Raw genomic sequence first — 24397 nt, 5'->3', positions numbered from 1 at the left:
AGGTTTGAAAATGCCTCATTAATGGACAGCCACTAGGTGCAAATATAACAAAAGTTATGCATGTTTAAATGAAAAGTAAACTTATTAGTGTGGAATGGATGTAGCCTCAATTTAGAGTGCCCACGATATTGTACTCAATATGCAAAACAATTCGTAGTGAAGTTTTCCAAAGATTTATCAAATCTAACATAATCACAAGACAGTCATGTGTAGGTCTCTACTTTGTACGAAAACCTCCAGCTCATGTCTGTCTGTCCGTCACACCTCATGCTCTTCTGACATCACAATGATGTCAAACAACCAAACACTTCCACCACCCATCTGTGTGTGTCTCTCGCTCTCCATATATGGAGATGACTATCATCACCTGGATCTCCATATATGAAGATCACAACACTGAACTAATCAAACCCTTGATAGCCATACATGGAGACGACTGAATCATCACTTCAGATCTCCAAATATGGAGCTGGCCAATACCTCTACATCTGACATCACAGAAAAACACGTATTACAAGGGCTATGTATTAGGGGATCATACATATCTTGTGACAATCTGATTGCTTTTTACTAGGTAAGTGTAGTGCACTTAAGTGATGCTAGTGGGGGGCAAATAATAATAATAAAAAAAAAAACATTATCAAGAGGCAAAACATTTTGCCTCTTGATATGGGTATTTGATTACCGGTAATCTAACCTTTAAGTTGTCTGCCTTTAGGTGATGAGTGATTAAGTGAAACAAGAGAATGTTTTGAAGAGAGTAGAAAGAGACAGCATTGGACTCATCTCGGGTGGAGATCATGATAATGAAAGATACCGCAAGAAATAGGATAAAGAGACCAGATAACTGTAATTACCGCCATGCTTAGTCTATCCTAGAACACATCCATCACCAGAAACGCATGCATGCACGCTCGCATGCACTCTGACTGACACACACACACACACACACACACACACACACACACACACACACACACACACACACACACACACACACACACACACACACACACACACACACACACACACACACACACACACACACACACACACACACACACACACACAGAACAAGATAATAAGGATGATAACAACCCAAGACCTTTCCCTCCACCACTCTATCTAGAATATTTATTTCATCATCTACTCTGTAAATGCATGGATACGTGCCAAAAGCATAGAGGGATGTTGATACTGTCTTTACATGGCACTGCTGATGTCCTTTTCTAGATAGCTTTTCTACTTTGTTTTAATGAAGGCGAGGTTTGTTGGACACAAACATGATCTGTCACTAAACACATTCACAGCAGAAAGCTGGTTATAGCTAGCCTGCTTCTATTGCCTTCAGACGACCTTGACCTGGCTCATAACTTGTCTTCCAAACTGGGGAAAGGGAAGCAAATATGACACAAAATGAGAATAAACACATCCTAGTAACTACCAATAACCTTTAACAGGTTTTGCCTGTACACCACTTAGTTTATTGTGGTAATAAGCCAAGTTTCACTTTCACATCTGGAATTCACTGGAATAATTGTCTGTTCTTGTAATAGTTCATAAGCATCACTGTGGCGTTGCACATCAATCACGAGGCTTGGTGTCTTACACATGTTTCTAATAGAGACAGATTTGATGACTTTCAAAGTGTCAAACATCTAGCCGTATCCAACCTATGCCAATCTGTTACATTGTCTTTAATGCTCTTGGGCATTTCAGACCACTGCTATTTCATTTTCTCTCATCTTCACCTGGTGTCTCAGGAAAAGAAAAATAGCAGGTGGTTTTGTACTCTTGGCCCTCAGTGAACCACTGCTCTGGGGAACAATGATGATGCAGGGTTTTGTTGTGAGCGCAATCATCAACCAGGGGTGTCGCACCAAATTCTGGGCCCTGGGTACAAGGATTCACTGCGGGCCCCTATGCTTTAACTATTGAAAAATAGCAGATATACAAGCTCACAGCGCGGCACCGAGTGCCGCGCTGCGAGCTTGTAGATCTGCTATTTTAGAAAAATCATGAAAATCTTTGAATATATATTTCAAATCCTTCTGAGGTTTTTTTTGAAAAACCTATGTTTCTATGTCAGTGGAGCTCAAACCTTTTCATGTGAAGGACCCCCAAAATGATATGAATTTGGCCACGGACCCCCATCTCAAAATATTTAGTTCCAGGGACCCCCCCCCCCCCCCGGAAGCAAAATTTGAGTTACAAATGTTCGCTTAAAAAATACATATTCAAAGATTTTCACAAATTTTCACGACTTTTCAAAAAATAGCAGATCTACAAGCTCGCAGCGCGGCACTCGTGCCGCGCTGTGAGCTTGTATATCTGCTATTTTTCAATAGCTAAAGTTACTAGGGCCCCTCCACCTTGGGCCCTAGTAACTCAGTCCCACTTTCCTACCCCTAGTGACGCCCCTGTCATCAAACTAGTGCAACTGGTCTAACCAGTGTTAATGTGACCTAGTAACACACATCACCTCCAACAGATTAAACCCACATTTCACTGTCTGTGACGGAATACTTTCACTTTAAAAGATAACTCACCTCTATGGGAGGTTGTGAATGTTCGACCCCCTCCCCCCCAAGGCCAATTACTGGACCCGCTCACACACTCAATTAATTTTGATGTGAAAACCTAGTCTAGAATGCATGCAGCTGAAAGTAACCCCGAGTGATATTGATTCATATAGTCTACGGCGCAACCCGATAAACAAGGGGAATGATGCTGTTGTGTGTCAAAACAAGTCAGCTGCCCCCTCCTCTACACGCCCCTTCTTAGCAACACACTTAACTACAACCAGAACGAGACAAAATGGGAAGCATGGATATTAGGGGCGGGTGAGCAGATTTTAAAGAGTGAGGGAGGAGCTGATTTTGGCAATAATAAGAGATGAGGGGGGAAAACAAGACATGGTGTAATATTGCGTGGCTTCCAAGTTCCATGTCATAAATTTAAATCCTATGGGGGAAATTCAGTTTTCAGCTTCATACTGCCCAGGCTACAGGTGAAGAGTCTTGCACAGCAACACCTAAACACATTTCCAGACTGCCCCCCCAGTCCCCCCCACCACCCACACACACACACACACACGCACACACACACACACACACACACACACACACACGCGCGCGCATTGTTCGCATAATCTACATTAACGGTGGCAGTTACAACAGGCGTGTGTGTGTGTTAGATGTTGATATACAAAGTTAGTTTAGGTTGAGAACCGTCACCAACATTTGCATACTGCGTCAGAGGCTGTCACACTTCGGGCGGGCGGGCACATACACACACGCGTAGTCTGTAAAAAAACAATATCAACGTACACAAACTAGTTGAAGTGTTACGTCTCACAGAAACCTTCATGTAGCCTACTAGTAGGTTTTATCTTCAGGCCTTACAACTTGCTTAAACGTAGCTTCAAGAGCAGGCAACTCACAGCTCCAGGACGAGGATGACCTCAGCCTTGTTCTCGTAGACGTCGTGCAACGTGATGACGTTGGGGTGCTGGATCTCCTTCAGGATGTTCACCTCGCGCTCGATGTCGTCCCGCGTCACGCCGCGCCGGCTCGACTTGCTCCGCCGCTTCTTGATGAACTTGCCGGCGTACTCCACGCCCGTGCTCCTGTTGCGACACCGCCGGACCACCGCAAACTGACCGCTGCCGATGAGAAGGGCAAGAAGAGGGAGTTTAGAAGATAGACAACAAATGACAGCGATTGGTCATATAATAATAAAGTAGACCAGGGTTGGGCAACTTTGATGATAGAGGGGGCCACTGTATTTCCACACTCACTCCAGGGGGCCACATTGCATGTTGTTGTTGACGACAGAATCTCCATATTTGAACGTAACTTATTTCGTAAATTGATATCCCAATCCATCATTCTACTTTAACGAATAAGTAGCTAAAAAATAGCCAGTCTACAAGCGCTAAGCGTGTCGCAGTTATAGTTATACATACAATATGTAAACTTTATGAACTTTATCACAAATAAGTTGGACATAAAAAGTAAAACACTAATATGGACTGAAGTAAAGGAGGTTCTGTTTTGCATGTTTGGAATTAATAGAATATATCAGTATTCCGATGATAACCTGTGAGCCGCATTAAGTGAAGGTGGGGGCCGCATGTGGCCCCCGGGCCGCCAGTTGCCCATGTATGAAGTAGACTATAAACTGGGAATAGAGTACATAAATAAGAGGACCACTCATACACAATACTGATAAACACTCAAAACTAAATTTATGATGTGCAATGATGCAATCGATAATACATTCCAGAACAAAAAAACAAAGCAATAAATCTCAGTTATTGTTGCTGGGATTACTAAGACACTTTCCAACTATTACAAACCCCTCCTCAAGAAAAAAAAAAGGAGAGAGACAAGAAATGATATCACCATCCAGAGCGTTCTGTCAAATTCCCCTTTATGTAATAACAGATCAATTTACTTCCTTGACTAAAAACACAAACTCTCCTGTCTTGAGAGTGGACAGGGACCCTGGGCTGGGAAATATATGACAAAAGGTACTGAGACATTATTCTGACATATTAGACCCACAGGTCCTCAAATATTGTACAGTAGTAGTGGTATGGGTAGATGTAGAGATGTATAACTTTTAAGGTATCCCTACAGTAACAATCCATGGTTTGGAGCTGTACTGTAAGCCTAGCCTGTAATACCCATGGTATAAATTAACCCATGCATTAAATAATCAGTTTCAGTTGAAACTCAGGGCAGCTGTTCCACAGATAACTAATGGTCGTGGATATTATGCTACACATCAAATCAAATAATACAATTTATTTGTATTGTGTTTTTTATTGTGATATGGTTCTCCCTTGGGTCTGAAATAAAGATTTGAATTTAATTTAATTGAATAAATCAAATAATTTCCATGCAGACTGGCATCGTGGACTACCATGGAATGATCCGTAGACCACCAAGGGTCCGCAGAACCCAGGTTGAGGATCCTTGCAGAACAGTGGTTCTCAACATTTTCAGGAAGCGACCCCCAAAATGATCATATTTTAACTCGGGACCCCCACCCTACGAGCACTAAGAGTTGAGGCATGTCACTGTAGAAATGTGCAGATACCATCTTATACACTTAAACTTTATGTTGGTTTGTTTACTGTTGAGTGAGAAAACAATGTTGCATTAAGCTAATCATCTGGGGACCCCAAAAAATAATTTGGGGACCCCCCTGGGGGTCCCGACCCAGAGGTTGAGAACCACTGATGTAGAAGAGCCTCATGGCTCACAACCAATTGAAATGCAACCAAAGAGCAATATTATGCCCCACACCCTGAACGCAGCACTACAGGACTGACTAACATTCTATTCCTTCTGAAATGGAAGCTGGCATTTGTTGTACTTTGTTGAAATTCAATATTAAATCTGAAAACAACAACTACAACAAAAACAACAACGACATAGTATCCATAGTGGTTATGGATACTATGTTGGCTAAATGTCAAATATGGATCATTGTGTTAAAACTGATGGGTTCTTGGTTTACCTACAGTATGATCCTAGAATACTATTCCTATGCATTTGATGTATTACCTCGTATTTAATTGCTTACAGTAAGTCACCCTGGATTAAGAGCTGTCTGCTAAATGCCTAAATTGTGTACACTTACAGGTAAGAAAACAGGGCCCTTGTTCTTCAACATAGCAAAGAAAGTTTTAAAATGAACAAACCTTAAGTATAGAATGTACAAGTGTAATGGAGTAGACCTGCCCGAGGTCAAAGGGAGGTGAGTGTAATCGAGTAGCCTGCCAGTTCGCCTAATATCTTCCCTGGCCAAGGGGAGTCCCCTGTGGCCAAAAGCCAAGCCATCTACAACAGGGTTTGTCTAAGTATGTACAGTATGTCCGCTCAAATGTAGATCAATCACAGCTCATGCCGCACATGACATCACAAAACAGAAGCACCGCTGGCAATGAAAGCCTAAAGTGCCTGGTGACATAAAGGTTAAAGTGAAACTTAAGGTCGTGAAAGTTGTTGGCTTGTTGCATATTAACACCTTCTAAGCCTGGCCGTACTCCCTCGGACTTCCTACTGGGTCCCATCAGCCACGCCGTCTATTCCCGGACTTTTGATATAAATTATAATAAAAAAAAAAAAAACATCGGAAATTCTTCTCTGTGTCTTTTTGGAGCGATCTGAAAGGGTTAATATGCTCTGACAGTCATTTTCTGGTGCTGGGTGTGATACTCCTAATATCCAGCAGGCCACGCCGTTGACTCACATTCTGGATGGATGGCTGGCCAGGAGGAGCCTCATCCTCTCCCCAGTGTTGAAACTCAGCAAGAAGCTCAAACAAGATGGCTGGTCTTTGTCTCTGTTCGTGGATCGCGGTTTCAATCACGTTCGGGCGCCGCTTCTCTATCGCTCCTTTCCCTGCTTCGCCGCACGTAAACGAATGGAATTGATCTCCCCTCCGCCTCGCCAAAGTAAGATCGCCGACCTCTGCAGGATGAATATGTACGCTGTGTCGAGCACTCCAGTACGTGTTGTTATCATGTGGGCTTTGTTTTTTTAAAACATGTTTGTAAATAAATGGCTTATTTCTTCGGCGCTACCTCTGTTCAGAGGGTTCTGCCGCGGCTTGCAACGTGTTAACAACATAATTGATGTCAGGCATACTGTATCTCCATTAATCTTATGTTTTATCATAGAATGCCCTATTTTATGCCAGTTTGAAAATAGTAAACTGCCATACTAATCACAACATTTGATGTTATAGATTGTCGTTTTGTGACTGACCACTATATCAGCAGCCCGTGACGGATGAGGGACACACAGTATGTGAAGGTAATAGAAAGTGTGCTTCTAATGCAAGTGCCTACAGCAGCAACTCTGATATTGCAGTGGGTGCGATGGGTGTACTGTGAGTGCATGTCAGGAAGAGAAGAAAAAAGAAAGACAAGTCTGTAATGGAAATTCCACCATCATGTCCCTGTGCAGCATTGTTATTGAACAGTGCTACCAGATGGGATAACGCTGACTCCACTGCTGCACAACATGTCAGGCTACCAAAACAAAGCCTGGAAAAAACAAACAGTCAGGAAGCGAGGACGTTTGGGTACGGTCTGCCGACGCCCACAGCGCACGGCCGCACGTGCCTCCTCCTCGCGCCCCAGGCAATAGTCATGCACTTAATTTACCAAACACGCGCTACGGGAGAGCGGGAGGGAGGAGTGGGAGAGTGAGGCAAGATGGAAAACAGAGGGTCAGACAGACAGAGAGACAGACAGACAGACAGGCAGACAGACAGACAAGAGGACAGAGGATACTGAGTGAGTGACAGGGAAGATGTGAGGGAGAGAGAGGCAAACAGGAAAAGAATGGAGAGATAAAAAGAGGCCCTGAGTCTGTCACCAGACCTCTGTCATCCTGCCATAAGCAGAGTGGACAGTTTATAGAAGGTCAATCAGAGCAGTTAATGGGTCCCAGAATTATTATATGGGTCCTGCGACGACACACGCTTTATGTATCAACGGTGAAAACATCAAAAAGGACTTTAATTTAAACAAATAGTGGCAAATAGCTACTTGTATGTCGTTGATAAAGGACAGAAGCAAGACAATCTCAATCATCTCATCAATAATGCCAGCGCGCACAGCTGTGGAGAGTGGAGACTCCACCACATGCAGCTCTGCTGGTGCAGTGATAGATTGATAGCAGGAAGGATAGTGTTGTATGCATCCTGGGAATGCAGGGATGCTTAGTTTAATGAGTCCTTTATTAAAAATATGGGTCAGGATGCAGGGCTAGTAGCATCACTGTATTTGTGGAGTAAATATTAGGCTGCTGTAATGATTCAAACGACGAGGAAGGCAACGGCAGTAGAGATCTGAAAGGCAAAGGAGATGATTGATTTCCAGCCCATCGAAGTGAAAATAATACAATGTTTCCTTGACCTCCTGGGCACACACCTGATCTCTACCCAATGCTAAACTTGAAAAAAAAGAAAAAAGAAAAAACATTTGGAAATATGAACTCAACTCTATGAACAAGAACACAAAGCATCTGGCTTGTTAAGGAAGAGCTAGAGGCTTGTTGACAGGAGCAGGGAGGAAAGAGGCGTTGGGGGTGGGGGCTTTCTCATGCTAATGTACCTTCCAACGACCCCCTATTCATTTTAGCCGCATCCTATTGTGGGACCTGGCTCGAAGTGAGGCCTCTGATGAGATAATACACAGTCATATTCTCAGTGTTAACTCTGAGAGTCTAAAGATGATAAACAACCCTGTTGTAGATGCATGTATTTCCATAAGGACAAAATAAAGCATCTATCCACAAGTTTCCGCGGGAGTTTACTGGAGACCATCGGGACCAAACTTCCGGGTTTAACAGCAGACATACAAGCTCACGTCGCGTCGCAGATGCAACCCGTTGTGAGCTTGTAAATCGGCGCCGGAAGCTCGGTACAGACGTCTGCGCAATGCACTATGGGGCGTTGGAAACTCGTGGATATATCTATATCTACCGTACCTGTAAGGGTCCAGACAGTTAGTTAAATGAACACTGAGGATTTCACTGTTAGGGATGGACATTAACAAGTGCCTGACAGCTATTCCAGCATAATCATGATTGCCTACATTGGTGTAGTTGTAAACTTTGTAAATAATTATCATTACATTATTTAAGCAAATGATCTGGACATTAGCCAAAATGTGAGTATAGTGTACTAATAATTGGATCAATTAACCACTTAAACCGTATATATTTTGTTGACCGGCGGTGTCCCCAGCCCCCAGGGGTAACAATATTCAAAGACTTGCACAAATGTTCAAGATTTTTCAAAAATATCTGATCTACTGTACAACCTCACATAACAGAACTCGGTGCCGCGCTGTGAGCAGCTTATGTTCTATGTTTTAATAGTTAAAGCATAAAATAATGGTTAAAGTGGTTCAAATCTAAAGGGACACAGAATTGAGTTCAGGCCTAAAATGGTTAAAAAAAAAAAAAACGAACAAAAAAAATAACATAAATCCGCAACGTGACAATAGCGTTGAAATTGAGTATTATGACATGCCCGGAATAAGGACGCTTTCAAGCCAACTGTTAAGCAAATAGCTTCATAACATGTGGTCATTGTTACTTCATACTGCACTGTACACAATATGTTGTGTAATTTCATATACTCTAAGAAAGACGAACATCATGCGCTAACTAGGATCTACTAGCAGTAATAACTTACCTACTAAGAATAATAAATAATTCAGAATGCAGCAAACGGTCGATTCTGAACAACACTATCCTAAACCATTATAGAGCCAGGAACCTTACAGATTCAGAAGGAACTGAAAAGATATTGCAAAGGTCAGTCTGATTCATAACCTTGTTTGTTTTGTCTTATGTGACAAAACGGTTGCAATGAGGAAAGGAAAAAAAACTGACTTCCCCTTCCTCAATAACCACTTATGCACTATACTTAGTTTACCAGATTCCCAAGGGCTCTATACTAGCCCCCTGGATTTATACATAGGGCTGTCACCATTATGACATTTTACATGATGATTAATTGTCACTCAAATAATTGCGAATACATTTCCGTTTGGCTTGTAGGCTTTGAAGTTGCACATGGCAGATACACATAACCTAAATATACAAAGAAATGAAGGACATATTTGACAACTTTACACTTCAAAAAGAACATTGATAGTGGAAACTATTCCACTATCTTTTTAATATTTTAACATGTATAAACGATTATGATAATTATCACAAAATAATTGCGATTATGTAAAATAATTGCGATTAGACGATTATGTAATAAGTGTGACCGCCCTATTTATACATTCATGTGGCTGTTCTCAAACATTTTTCACCTTATTGGGGCATTCTGTACTGTAGTCGCGGTTGTGCTCCCAAGTCTACACATAGTTTGGGGTGTGCCGGTACGCACATCATAAGGCATGGACTAATGACTCAATAATGTCTTTCCTTCTGTTCAGAGATAACTTTACTGTTAATAAGCATGTTAATCAAGTATTCAATCAATAAAACTGGAAACCGTTTCCAATTAAGTTTCAAATGGGCCAAAGTGGTGGTCCAACCCAACTGAGGGGGAACAAACAACTGAAACTGCAATGCAAGTTCGCACTTATAAACTCAAATTTAAATATATGAAATAACAGAAATCTCTAAGTTACACCAAGAAAGAACGTATTATATATGGTGTGATTGCGACTGTAATTTGCTTTGAGTGGCTTAAGGCAAGCAGCACCGACAAAGATGAGCAGTGAAGCTTAAAAATACCTATTTAATACATTGTCAGGAATGCAGAGAGAACAACCTGGATCTCAAAGTTCAACAAGACCAAACAACAGGCCAGGCAGAGGCACATCCTACATACTGTACTGTAGAAGGCGTTGCAGTGGAGTGGGTCAGTAAGTTCAACTTCCTAGAGCAGGGGTCTTCAACGTTTTCAGACCAAGGACCCATTAGTTGAGAGAGAGATGAAGTAGGGTCCCCCACAACCTTTTCAAAGATTCCATATAGTTTCATTGTTTGACAGCACAATCGTCAGTGTATTTTAGTTTCATGTCAATTTGTGTTTTCAGATATTTAACCAGTTGAACTGTCAATACTTACTAAACTTGACCTTTCACTCTGTACTGAGTGACAACACCTCGCGCTAGATCTGCTATTTTTGGCTAATATTCTCAGAAATTGGACGCAAGGGTCCAAGCGGTTAATATAAAAAGGAGAATAAATCACTCAAAGATTTGGAGGACCCCCTGTGGTAACTGAGGACCCCCTGGGGGTCCCGGACCCCTGTTGAAGACCCTTGTCCTAGAGTTTACATACAACTTCTTCATGTCACTGAGAAACTCAGCTGGCAATTACAGCATATCTGATGATCCCACCATCCAAGACTTATACGATGAAAGCTCTGTCTGCAAAGCTCACAAAATCAAAGATCGCAGTCACTCCACAGACTGTTTCAGATGATGCCACATGGAAAGCGGCTCCACAACCATAAGGCCACTGGCAGACTGCTCAAGAGAATTTCCCCTCAGACACAATCTGAACGAGCTAGCCAAAGTTTAAGAACAAAAAGAAGCCTGGGAAACGCCAAATCCCTCCCGTCGCTTTTGACTGCATCCTCATAATTATGTTTGCATCGCACAGCACCTTCAAGCACCTTAATACCACATAGCTGGTCCTCACTAATGCTCATTATAAGATGGCACAATTTCCTTTATCAATGATGGATATTCCGACCTCATATGAACAGCCGCTCTCTTCCTGGAAACTTAAAATGCTTAAACAGAAGCCATTGTTCTTGCATTAATATTGTTTGAAATGACCAAACCTGCCTACCAAAGATATCACTGTTAGACACAGACTTTAATGAGTGTTAACGAAGAACAATCATATGAAGATGCGATGAAAACGGGTGAAGTGGACCTTTAAGCGCTTAGACAATGGTCAACTTAAAACTGATCTCTTCATAATAATTCCCACTTCTCTTTTTCTTGATGGTGTATATGTTACAGTCATTTTGGGTAACTCAGTGAGACTGTGGTAAGAGCGCTCGTTTTGTAGTTCACCACACACCAATCACCACCAGATGGCGACAACAGCCAGTCAGCCATTCACTAGTGCAGGCGCTGACGTCACTCGTTTGCGACTCTCTTTCGTTTATTTACTAGCCCAGCTCGGCTGTGTTTAGCCATTAGCTTACTATGCCTTACTCTAACCCTAACCCTAACCCTAACCTCAGTAAAACTATGCCTAACCCTAACCCTAACCCTAACCCTAACCTCCGTGGGGTGCGCGCTATCATTCCTGCCGACGCGACGTTGTTGTGGGTCAAAGCGACCGCTTGTTCCGCCCCGCGACGCACGACAAGCGCTCCGTTTCTCTAATTCTCTGAGACGCAAAAAAAACGTGACATATACATTTCAGAATTTCCAAAAGAATCAATAAAGACACAATAGATGCCAGGTTGAAAGTGGTCATTCTGAATGATTGCTCCATACTAGGAAGGATGTGAAAAGAAAAGAAGCCACTTGCGTTGGGTAACACAGAGGGCAGACAGTGTTAGCCAAGCCATTTCTTAACAAGTAAAGTTGACATGACAGCTTTAGCCTCAGTGTTCCTGTCTTAGTGTACAATCTTTTGCTGTTGTATTGCAATCCAATGTTTTTGGATGTGGCTGTGCCTCAAGGTGATGGCATGTTCTTTGATGGCGTGACAGCATCTGACAGTATGAGTGTACCCCATGGCGATGTGACAGCTCAACTTAAAAAATGCGAAGACTATCAATGCCTATTTTGGCAGTGCTTTCTTTCTGTAGCTGTCGAATGTACTGATGTTTATAATGAGTTATTTTATTGAGCTGCAGTTAGGTCAATCATGTTTTCTTAATGTGCTAGATTGTTCTGAAGTGAAGACAGAGTGTCAGGTGTTTAAAAAATAACAAATAATCTGTAAGCTTGCATCACGACGCATTATGTGCTTATAGATTGGTGCTTTAAACAAATTAAAATCGATAATGAAAAATGATTGATTGATGATCGATTTGTTCATATAAGAAAACAAACTTGTCCAAAAAAGAAAAGAAAAACACGCTTTTTGATTATTTAGTTATAATTGGTTTCAGATATCGGTTTGAATATAAAGTCTTTTGGGTAATTATCCATGCAGTACTACCTTAAACGTCTTTTGGACATGACTCTACCAGTGGGCTAACAGTCACATCATGAAAAAAAAAAACACCTTACCTATAGACGAGCTTGTACGAGGCTCCCTAGAATCACACAAAGCTATATTCTTTCCAAATCTACCTCACTGTAGACACACGCACACACACAAACACAGAGGAAAATGAGCCCACCCTTCATTAACAACACCAGCTGCACACACATACAAACGGGGAAAATGGCAGTGGTTCAAATGAGCTCCATTCCCTTGTTGAGATACTGTAGTAGAGGGTACCAGCAGTCCAGCACCATGCTGTTTTTCAAATATAAACACCTCAAACACATTAACACTACCATCGCTCTTTTGGGGCCAGTTAATGTTTTCTTTACTTATTATTATTATTTCTTATTTTTATTGTCATCAGCTATTATAATTGTCATACAACTAAGTAAATGGACACCCAGACCACTGGTCTAGTGGTCCGGGCACCTAGACTCCAATATAGCCTGACAGCTTGTGGTGTGTTCTGATCCCGGTGGCAAAAAATACTACGTAAATAGGGCTAAAGTACTGCTGCTGTTTTTCACATAATAAACACGTCTTAGTCCGTTTTCCTCTGGATATAGTGAGTGCTATGAATAACAAATCATACTGTTCTGGCAAATGTGGCTTAATGACTTCTGGTCGGCAAAGACTACCTGGGAAATCCCTTTATGTGTGAGGCATCCTTGGGGAAAGCTCTGTGACTCACTTGCAAGGCTGCTGAATAAACACAACAGAATTTATGGATGAGTAGCGCTGGAAAAACATCTAGCTTGGAAATTGCTGACAAACAGTTGTAGGGAGACGTTTTATCATGCCTTTGCTAAACCAGCCAACCAGCCACCCACCAGGCAGGCAGAGCAAAACACCCTACAAAGTCTATTGGATCAAGTTGCTGTTCCCCTTTTGGTTGTGTTTAAGGACAGACGAGGGCGAGGCTTCCAACTTTTGGCCTACTTGTTTCCACAAAGCGAGGCGAGAGGAGAGGAGAGGAGAGGAGAGGAGAGGAGTTTATTTGCGCCTGTCAGCTGGGTGTGTGGAGGTGTTTATAACAGAGACAGGTGAATGTGCCATGTGCATCAGCTGTCAAGTGAATTTTGAGCAGCAGTAACGGTTTGTTGAATGCATTGAGAGACTTGTACACCGGCAGGCATGGACATGCGCGCACACACACACACACACACACACACACACACACACACACACACACACACACACACACACACACACACACACACACACACACACACACACACACACACACACACACACACACACACACACACACACACACACACACACACACACACACACACACACACACACACCAAAAACTGTCATTGTTCAATTTCCTACTTAAACCCGATTTGTTCGCCGTACAAAGGAGTCAAGCACCAAAATATCAGACCTATGAGCCTGTATGTCTGATATGTTTGCAACACTGTTGTACGACAGCCCTTCAGACAAACCACCAATCAGAAGCCAGGCTATAATTCATCATGAATTTAACACATTCACCACAAATGACGTCTTAAAGGATCTCAATTTAAACAAGCCATGTGCTTACTTGAGCGTATCCTTTTAGTTGACCGTGTACCAGTGAACTGTACGGTCATGAAACTGTATCTTTTCCTATGCAAACTTCTAATAAATTCTTCAATCAATTCTTCAATCAATCAGTCAATACGTCATTCAAAATCCAAACGGTTCGCCACCAAAGACGTGTTAACACGTCAAGTCCGTGTTTTCAGTGAATCGCTGAAAACACGATCTCCCGCAACCGTGAGTGATCCCAGGACTGCAAATCCCAGAATGCAACCGGAACGGACGTGCACCCCGGTGGTGGTAGGCAGGCACCCTCATCATATATTTTAACTGTGTTTGTTGCACTGTTGTTTTGTCCAGTTGCTTGAGTGTTGAAGGTTTAATGGTCCACAGACTCCACAATGGAAAGAATATCTGTCTGATGAAATGTTGTGAAGCTCGAAATGTCACGTCCATGGTGTTATCTCTTAAAGAAACAAAAATAAACGTTTAAATCTTTGGAGCACGATTCAGTATGCAGACCTTACTTTTCTTTATGGATTCTGAACTCAGCCCGGCACCTGTTTATAGTGAGTGGATGTGCAAGCTTTATTGTTGTTTTCTGACACAATGGAAGAAAACGCCTTTGGAATTTTTCAGTCATCCATATGGTATGTTTGATGTACTGCCTCTACCTTAAAAATGCTCAATAAAATATTGAATCAATCAATCAATAATTCTAACTTCAGACAGATTGCTGCACAAGATATACTGCTACTCCTGTTTCAATTAGCCACACCAACATAAAACAGCTGTAGGCCTATACATGTTTTTTGGTAAAAAGCAGTGTAATAAGCAAAACACAGTATCTTCAATAGGATTAAAATGTATAATGATTCTTTACTGCACCATGAAGACTTACACAAGGTGGATAATTGGCCAAACTTTCCAAACAAAAGCAAGTGTCACAACCAACTGCCGCCTCGGAGGGAAAAAGCCCTCTGCTTTCTGTCTGTGTTGGCAAAGGGGATTAACAGTTCTAGAGAGATAAGCTAAGCAATGTCAGTATCAGGTGTGTTCATGGACGTGTGTGTGTGTGTGTGTGTGTGTGTGTGTGTGTGTGCATGTGTGCGTGTGAACTAATGTCTGCAACTGACAGGAAGAAAAGCAGGCAGAGCAAACACTTTGGTTGTAGTGAGCCCAACATAAGTGTTGAGCTGTTTGAACAAAACCTCTGAATGTAGGGTTATTTCATTTAATAACCTTAATATACCGTAAGAGGGAAAAACTAGTTATAGTGTAGTTAGTATATAATTCTGCCAAATGTTTGCCCCAGAATAGGGAGGCTAGGATTAATTAGATAAATATTTTGTATATATACTGTATATATATTTCCCCATATTATGTATTACATTTTCTATAACAAATGTTATATTTATTTTATTAATAGCAGATAGAAGCTCACAGATAGATCATTATACCAATACATACATTATATATGGTCTATTTTATGTCCATCAAAAAACAATATAGGGACATACATGTTGCAGTTATGGGTGGCAACCGTGGCAAAGGAAAGTGTGGCATCTATCCAACTAATCTTTGGCCTCAATCCGAATATAATCCATCTGGAAATACAGTCTATTAGATGGAGCCTAAACTAACATGTATAGCAGAATACACAATGGAAGAGACTGCGATACCATTACAATACCTACATCTCAAAGAATAGATTTCACCATGTTCAAAACCCTGAGCAGATAAGTATATTTATTGCCGATTGGCTGTCATCTAAAAGTGCACTTTTCTAACTTATTTTCATTATCACAATAATAGTCATATTTTTTTTGTTTTATTTTGTCAACAATACTGGATATCAAACTGCATTCTCCCACGGTGCAGTTGCCATTCACTCGCCACAATACAATCTTCTGTGTGTCCATGCAGGGGTGTTGCACCAAATTCTAGGCCCTGGGTACAAGGATTCACTGCGGGCCCCCCATGAATGTTCTTCATAGGGGGACGGGGTTTAACCCATTTAGAATGGGAATGCATTATTACACGTTATTTTGTGCTTTCATTATTGAAAAATAGCAGATATACAAGCTCACAGCGCGGCACAGAGTGTCGTGCTACGAGCTTATAGATCTGCTATTTTTGAAAAATCGTGAACATTTGTGAAAAACCTATGTTTCTACGTCAGTGGTTCTAAAACCTTTTCATGTGCAGGACCCCCAAAATGATATTGGCCACGGACCCCCATCTCAAAATATTTAGTTCCAGGGACCCCCCAGAAGCAACATTTGAGTTACAAATGTTTGCTTAAAAAAGACACATATTCAAAGATTTGCACACATTTTCACGACTTTTCCAAAAATAGCAGATCTACAAGCTCGCAGCGAGGCACTGTCGCGCTGTGAGCTTGTATCTGCTATTTTTCAATAGCTAAAGTATAAAATTATTATGGCTCCTCCACCTTGGGCCCTAGTTACTCAGTCCCACTTTCCCACCCCCTTGTGACGCCCCTGTGTAAATGCAACATACTGATTGGCGGCGGTCGGTGGTGTTTTCAAGCAGGACATTTATTAACACAACTAAGTACGCTAACATTTTGGTGAACTTTATTGCAACACGATTGCAGGGGACATTTCTACACTGAAAAGTGCAAAGAATGAAGGTGACTCATGTCAAACTGGCCTACTTGTAAAGGTATTCACCTCGTAGAAAATTAACTTCAGTTCACACGCATTCTAATACTCTGTAGTAAACAGAAACTTATTGGCAATGTTTGCTGATGTAAAACCAGTATAATAATCAAATATCCTATCATGACATACCCAAAATAGGGGCACCAGGTTGAAAGTGGCTAAATTCAAATTCTGGGTTCGATTCCCGCCGGGGACGCTGCCGCACTGGGAGCATGTTCTCTCCTCCACGTCATCAGTGCCAATACCCTAGGTGGGGTTGCAACAGGGCCTTTCTGTGTGGAGTTTGCATGTTCTCCCCGTGTACCCTCACAAAAATATGCAGTAATCCTTGTCTCTATAATGCCTTCCCCTGGTAAGCCCGGGTCTCCTGATGGAGAGGAAAGGAACTGGTTGGAATAATGTGTTCTTTTCCTTCCACTCGCTACGTCCAACCGGGGAAACTACAGTGCACCCACCCTGTCAGGTGAAAATGAAGCGGCTTGGACTCCTCATGCATTGAAGGAAGCATGAGGTCAGTCCGTTGCTCTCCCAAAGTTGGCAGAGGGCCCAGGATCATATTAGACCATTGACACTGGGTGATAAAATACAAATTAATGTCATGACTTGGCATGGTCAGATGGATCACGGATAGAGGGTCATTTCTGTCATTGACTTTTACATTTCTGTTTCTGGCTTGTAGGCTTTGAAGTTGCACATGGCAGATATGACACATAGCCAAAATATACAATATATAAGAAATTACTGACATATTTGACAACTTTATACTATAAAAAGAACATTGATAGTGGAAATAGCCGATCTACAAGCTCACAAGCTGAGATTGTAGATCTGCTATTTCAACTATTTTTGAAAATATATTAATATTTTTCAACATGGAAACGATTATGACGATTATGACAAAATAATTGCGATTAAGTCAAATAATTGAGATTAAGTCAAATAATTGCAATTATGTCAAAGAATATCAATTATGTTAAATAATTGCTATTAGACGATGTAATAACTGTGACAGGCCAACTTGCCTGACAGTAGCACAGAGATCCTTGTCCAGATCAACTGTATATGAAAAGGGTTCAGTCAGTTATCTATCTTGGATAACAATCTCATATTGGTAAATGTATGCAAATGTCACTGCCTCTGACAGGTGGACATTTAAACGAGGCAATGGCTCACAACTGGATGCAAAAACAAGGAAAAATGGTTCCATGAACACAAAATAAAGTTTATGAAAATACTTTCAGTCTCTGTATATAAACCCAAAACACTGAACTGAAGAGGGCTTATAAACAAAAATCTTAATTATGAATCGGGAACCCTTCTAATGGTAAAATATGATTTTACAATCACCAAACATTGTAAATATCAACATGCATTTTGTGCATCTTTATCAAGGGTGTCAACATATTGCTATACTGTATGGATGATATCTTTTTTGTAGGCCAAACAACCCCAGACATTATCTCCAATTTCTTTTTTTTTTTGCATTGGGCTTTGGATGAAAGAAAATAAGCTCTGTAGCAAACAAAGGCTTATGATATTCAGACATTTCAACAAGATAATCCCCACTAATCACACATGATTTTTGAACCACACAAGCAATTAACGCGTGTGTGTGTAAAATGGTATAGAACAGCTTAAAAATGTTCAGTTGATTGCAGGTGTACATTTATTTTGTAGAATATGTGAAATTATGTGAAAATTATGTAAAAAAAAAAAAAAAAAGAAAAAAAAAAAGAAAAGCATTGAAAACCAGGTGATGTGCATCTTTACGGACCCATTTCTAGGGTTCAGGACTACATGTAAAACCTTAATTTTGGAGGTACTGTAACAATAACTATGAAACTCATAAAAACAATAATAGCAATCCGTATTTATGCCCATCCTTTAGGTGGGCATAAATACGAATGGGAGATGTAGTGCCAAGACATCAATTCAACCAGTTTTTGAGCGGTGGTCACAACGCTCCTATACGTGGCCGTGTGTGTGGGTCTCCGTCCGTCCGTGTCTGTCTGTATGTAGCCTAAACTTCGGCGCGTAACTAGTGCCGCACCATTTACGCCACTCGCGCAATATATACATCAAAATGTGCGGCTCGGCCGGGAATGGTGTGCTATATTACCTTTCGTTCCGATCCGCCTTACCATGCCGACGTAATCGGCAAAAAACTACGCTTAATTGTCCCCATTGACTTATAATGGGACAATGCAAGAAATCACTTTCAAGTATTTTTCTCTCGTAAACCATAGGAGCTACAGTTTCAAACCTCGGAGAGGAGATTCATAATGATTTTAAGAATGAATCGAAAAATAATTACATCACTCGGCCTCATGGTGGCGCTGTAACGGCCCACTTTACGTTTTGCCCCGTAACTCTTGAACCGTAGATCGGAAAATTAAAATTCTTTTTTCCCTGGATTCCTTGGGTCAAGACGCATCTCCCCATATAGGTCATGCCCTTTTGCGCCAGGATAGATTTTCCGCCATCTTGAATTTTCTCCAAAACACACTTTTTGCTCCTTTTCCTACATATTTTCTTCAAATGTCACAAAGATCGCTACACATGATCTATGAGGTGGGTAAACCACCGCTCAGTTCACACGTGTGTGATTTTTTCATCAAGCATATCCAATTAATTTGAAATGAAATCCTTGAACATCACACCTCAAATCAAGTTTGCAACATAACATAAATATACTGTTTCCTTGTTGTTCTGCTGTAACCTTGGAGAAAAGGTTATGACCTTTTCCAACAAAACATAAAAAAGACAGTGTTTCTTTTAAGTGTTTCTTGTAAAAGTAGACATATATGTTATAGATAGATAGCGCATTGTTTACATTGGAATATCACCAAAGCCCCTGTGGCATCCTTTCGCATTTGGGCCTAAAAGGGCGTATGTGTCTGGGCCTAAGTGGGCCTAAGTGTTTGGGCCTAAGTGGGCCTAAGTGTTTGGGCCTACTGTAAGTGCCGCTATCATAGCAGGTCATTCAGTAATGATCTATGCGGCACAGTGGCAACAATGGGCTCTGACGCTCCACACGGGGAGGTGTGTCATCCAGCATTGAAATTCCCTGGTGAGGCTGAGCTATTCATTATCAAGGAACGTAAGCCTGATTCGTACATAGTTGCGCGCTGGTGTCACTGACCAAAAAAACAAAAACAAACAACAGATCGGATATTTTTTGGTGTGTGACACCCGAGCGCACCAGGCTTAAGAGTGGGAGGATCCCTCCCCAAGTGCACTGCCTGCCCACTCAGCTGCAGCGTGGGCTACAAACTGCACCGGCAGTTAAACATTATGCAACCACTAGGCTTTTGTGTACGGCGGAAATGTAACCATGGCAACAGGATTCACTGCTTGAGAAGAGGAACCAGCACTGGTTGGAGGGAGGGAAGGAGAGTGCAGTGGATAATACGGGGTGGATGTCTGGTGTGTGTGTGTGTGTGTGTGTGTGTGTGTGTGTGTGTGTGTGTGTGTGTGTGTGTGTGTGTGTGTGTCTGCCTGTCTGGTGGGTGGAAACTGTGTGTGTGTGTGTGTGTGTGTGTGTGTGTGAGGGGGGGGGTCCATTTGATTACACTTCCTGAGTATTTCCTCACACTTCACAGTAAACAGCACGGATATATTCTGTCCTGATCTGAAAACACTATGAAGTATTCATGACAAGCTAAACAATGCAACGGATTAATGGTCTAAAATACAAGTGGCACTCTGACACCTCTTCTATGACATTTATTTTTAAAATAAAAAAATAAATAGCATTTTAAGGAACCAGGCGTTTTCCATGCCCGACAACCGAGACAGTTTGAAACGACCGACTGTTTCGCAAACAGTGAGTTGGGACCCATTTGTGGGAATTTTTATGGATCACGACTCGAGTAAAAATCCCACTTTCTTTTCCTACATTAATATACAGTATATATATATATATATATATATATATATATGGGTTAGGGTTTGTGTGTGTGTGTGTGTGTATATATATATATATATATATATATATATATATATATATATATATATATATATATATATACACACACACACACACACACACACACACACACACACACACACACACACACACACACACACACACACACACACACACACACACACACACACACACACACACACACACACACATATATTAAGTTTGTATTATTATTATTATTATTATTAATACATTTTAAACTAAGAAAATCCATAAATATATATATTAAAAAAAAGATAATTAAGAAGTAGTGAAAACAGCCGATCTACAAGCTCCCAACGCTGCGACGAGTTGGGAGCTTGTAGATCTGCTATTTTCACTAGTTTGGTTTCCGGGCAAACGTGTAATCTCCCTTTCGGGCCTCGACCTGAAAAGCTTGGGAACCACTGGTTTAAAAGGTCAAGTGCAATAATATACTAAGCCATATATAAAACCTATATAAATGTAGCATTGCTCATCTGCTTACACATGGTCAACCCCGGTTTTCATTATCACAAGCCAAGCAGACTCAAACACACAGCCTTAGGACAGAATCTGCAACCATGCGCATCCCACGCCCCTCTGCATCAGTTTGTAGAAACAAAGATTTCACAATAAGACAATCTGTGGGTGTGCCCGCCCACCCATCACTTTAGCGAGCCCACCCAAAAGGTCTTAACATTTTGCAATGATGTTTAGCCAACAATGACTCAATTAATCAGGTAATGACAGTAATTATTATAATGACTTTGGAGAAATCATAAACAAACCTGGTCTACTATGATACATGGTCAATACTGTGAATAGAGAATGACATCAAACGACATTGGCCAATGTGCCTCAAAATACAGTATATAGCTCCATCTGACTGGAACAACCTATCTCGTCTTTTACACATCTCCTTTTACTTACATTGTGCTCTTGCTTCTAATAGTTTTTGAGAATTGTACTTGACATAATTATGGAAATGTATTCTCTAATGTGCAGGTGCGTACAGCATGTCTCATTTTAAAGCTTTGAATGATGCATTTTGGAGGTTATCAGGGGGCATGGGAGCGGCTAGGGCTGAGAGAGCTTTTATCTGTGTTTGCATGGATGTATGTGTGTGGTATTGTTCCGTGTATTGTATTTTCCGTTAAGGTCCCCCTCGAAAGAGCTTGATTCATGATCTCAAGGGGTTTATCCTTCTAGAAAACACATACTGTACGTGCATTGACACCAGTAGAGGAAAGATCCGCTGCTGTGTCTATGAGCTACAGCAGCCAGTGACACACTCATGACTGGAAGAGAAAGCCACAATAAGAGCAGGTATCCAGTGTTTGCACTTGTCTGTACTCACAGTGAAAAGCCATTCAGCATGTCACTGGAATGTCACTCACCTCCCCCCGCGTAAAGGCAACAGTGGACACATTGTAACAGGAGGCAAGAGGTATAACGAACCAAACTCTCAGGAAAAGCTTAAATTCAGCATCTAGACATTCTAGAGCAGTTCTCCATTACAATCTTCAGCTTAGTGATAAGAGAAAATATGCCATCTGGTGAACACAAGGTTGTGAGCTGCCGCTGCTCTATCAGACCATGGGAACAGCCAGCCTTACAGTGACTTATCCTTAAAGAGAATTAGACGCTGCTGCAACAACTGAGGAAGACGTGTGGAGTGTGGAACAATACATGATGGATGAGTTACAGAATGGATGTAGGATGAGAAAGTACAGTACAATGATGCCATCTATTCTTAGAATGTACATTACCAATAATCTCTCTGTAGTGCATACATTTCATTGGTAAAATGCATGACTCAGGTTTGAGGCAGACATTGGGTTGTGCTGTGTAAACTGGTTCAGTCAGAACTGGTTTTGGTAGAGTAAGAGTTATCTAAAAAGTTGTTTAACACTGACAGACACCTGGCACAAAGTGAGGCAGTCAAAAGAGGAGAGAGTTGAAGAGATATAGAGAGAAAGAGAAAGGATTTGTTTAAGCTAATTTGGATACTTAATCATTAGTCTGGTGTCCCTATTTGGGCCATGCCATTATAGCTGAACTACGTTTGTTTAGACACTGTTGTATAAAATGTAGTGTTCATTTTATGGGGGGAAAATAATTATGGAGATAGACAGCGACGATATCAGACACAAACAGAAGCACAAGCTGTGCAAGACTCAAGAGACAAGACGGTGGTAGCTGTCAGCAAGGCTAGTGGTGGTTGTGGTGGTGGTGGGCATCAGCTGGTCCATCTGTCATCTTCTGCTTTATTTTCTCTCGCTGTGTTCTTAGCCTGGGCCCCCATATGTGTGCTGAAACTGACATTCAGCTGGTTTCGAGGTGGTTAACTCTGTCATCGCGACCGCACTCACCGCAGTGGGTGCTGGAAGGCGCACGGACTGGTTTTGTAGGTTTTGAAAAAAACATTAGCGACAAATTGACACTCAACCCTCTGTCTCTGCTGTCAGTGCCTCTGAGATGACAGTTGAATAGGCGAGGGAGGACCTTTCAGACACACCATTCCAGTGCTTACGTAACCTTAACCCTAACGCTAACCCTCACTTAAAATAAACCTGTGCAAGGACTGGGCGATATGACTTCAGGGCAATATATATTCAGGTCTAATTAATTAATTAACAGACACACTATGCATGCATGTAACACATGCAAAAAAGCAGTCCATCTGTAACAAGGTGTGGTTATTTCAATAAAACCTACCTAACCCTTCTATGTGTACTGTGCAGTGTGCACTGTGCATAACCCAGTACGCAAATAGCGCCATCTTGGATATGGCGCAATGCATTCCGGGTATTCGCAAAGGTCTCTGGGATTGTTTGGGTCCATGCGCATCCAACGCTAGGGGCGCATCTCAGAGCCGCAATTGGGTTTGATGATAGTCTTGGAGGATGACGGACGCAGATGATCAATATAGTAATTTAAATGTTCCTCATCTAAGACGCTATCTATTAGACCGTGACATTGTTGTGTCAAATGCATTAAAGAAGGATTTAGTTGCCTGTTGCCGTGCAGCATGTATTTTAAAACTGCAACCACCAAAACAATACGCTACAGATTACAGAAATAGAGGACCAGAGGAGGTCCAAACTAATTTTAGATGGGGGTATAATTTGTCTTCCCGATCCTGATACCCTCCGAAACGGCTGGGAAGACGTCATGCTATCCACAGTTGTTACAAAGTGCTATAGAAGTAAGTCTAATAGTCCGTTATTGTCTCCAGGTTGGCAGAGGTAGCGCCCAGGATTACATTAGATAATATAATTAATTGACACCGAACATGGGTAACATCGTGGGATAAAAACAAACAAACAAATAAATATTAAGTCTATTAATAAGAAGCAAATCACGTTTGCTGCAATAAATTGGCATATATGCCATTGACTGTTAAAATATTGAATTGGCTCTTAATTATAAAGACCACCGGCTATATGTGGCCGCCTGGTCAAATGCTGTTATTAGGCTATTTTATAATTTAA

At 41.4% G+C, this 24397-nt stretch overlaps 1 protein-coding gene across 2 annotated transcripts in view; it reads right to left on the bottom strand.

The window, feature by feature from the left end:
- Nucleotides 1-24397, bottom strand: part of dapk1 (death-associated protein kinase 1) — a 98455-nt gene that overhangs the window by 64907 nt on the left and 9151 nt on the right. For both annotated transcript variants that reach the window (XM_080738877.1, XM_080738876.1), the window contains exon 3: nucleotides 3443-3664. In XM_080738877.1, the coding sequence (XP_080595003.1) occupies nucleotides 3443-3664 (222 nt within the window). The remainder of the gene's footprint in view (nucleotides 1-3442; nucleotides 3665-24397) is intronic.

The sequence above is a fragment of the Nannobrachium achirus genome (genome assembly GCF_963921795.1).
Source record: "Nannobrachium achirus genome assembly, chromosome: 12".
NCBI classification, from domain to species: Eukaryota; Metazoa; Chordata; class Actinopteri; order Myctophiformes; family Myctophidae; genus Nannobrachium; species Nannobrachium achirus.
This window is presented reverse-complemented; position numbering and strand designations above follow the sequence as displayed.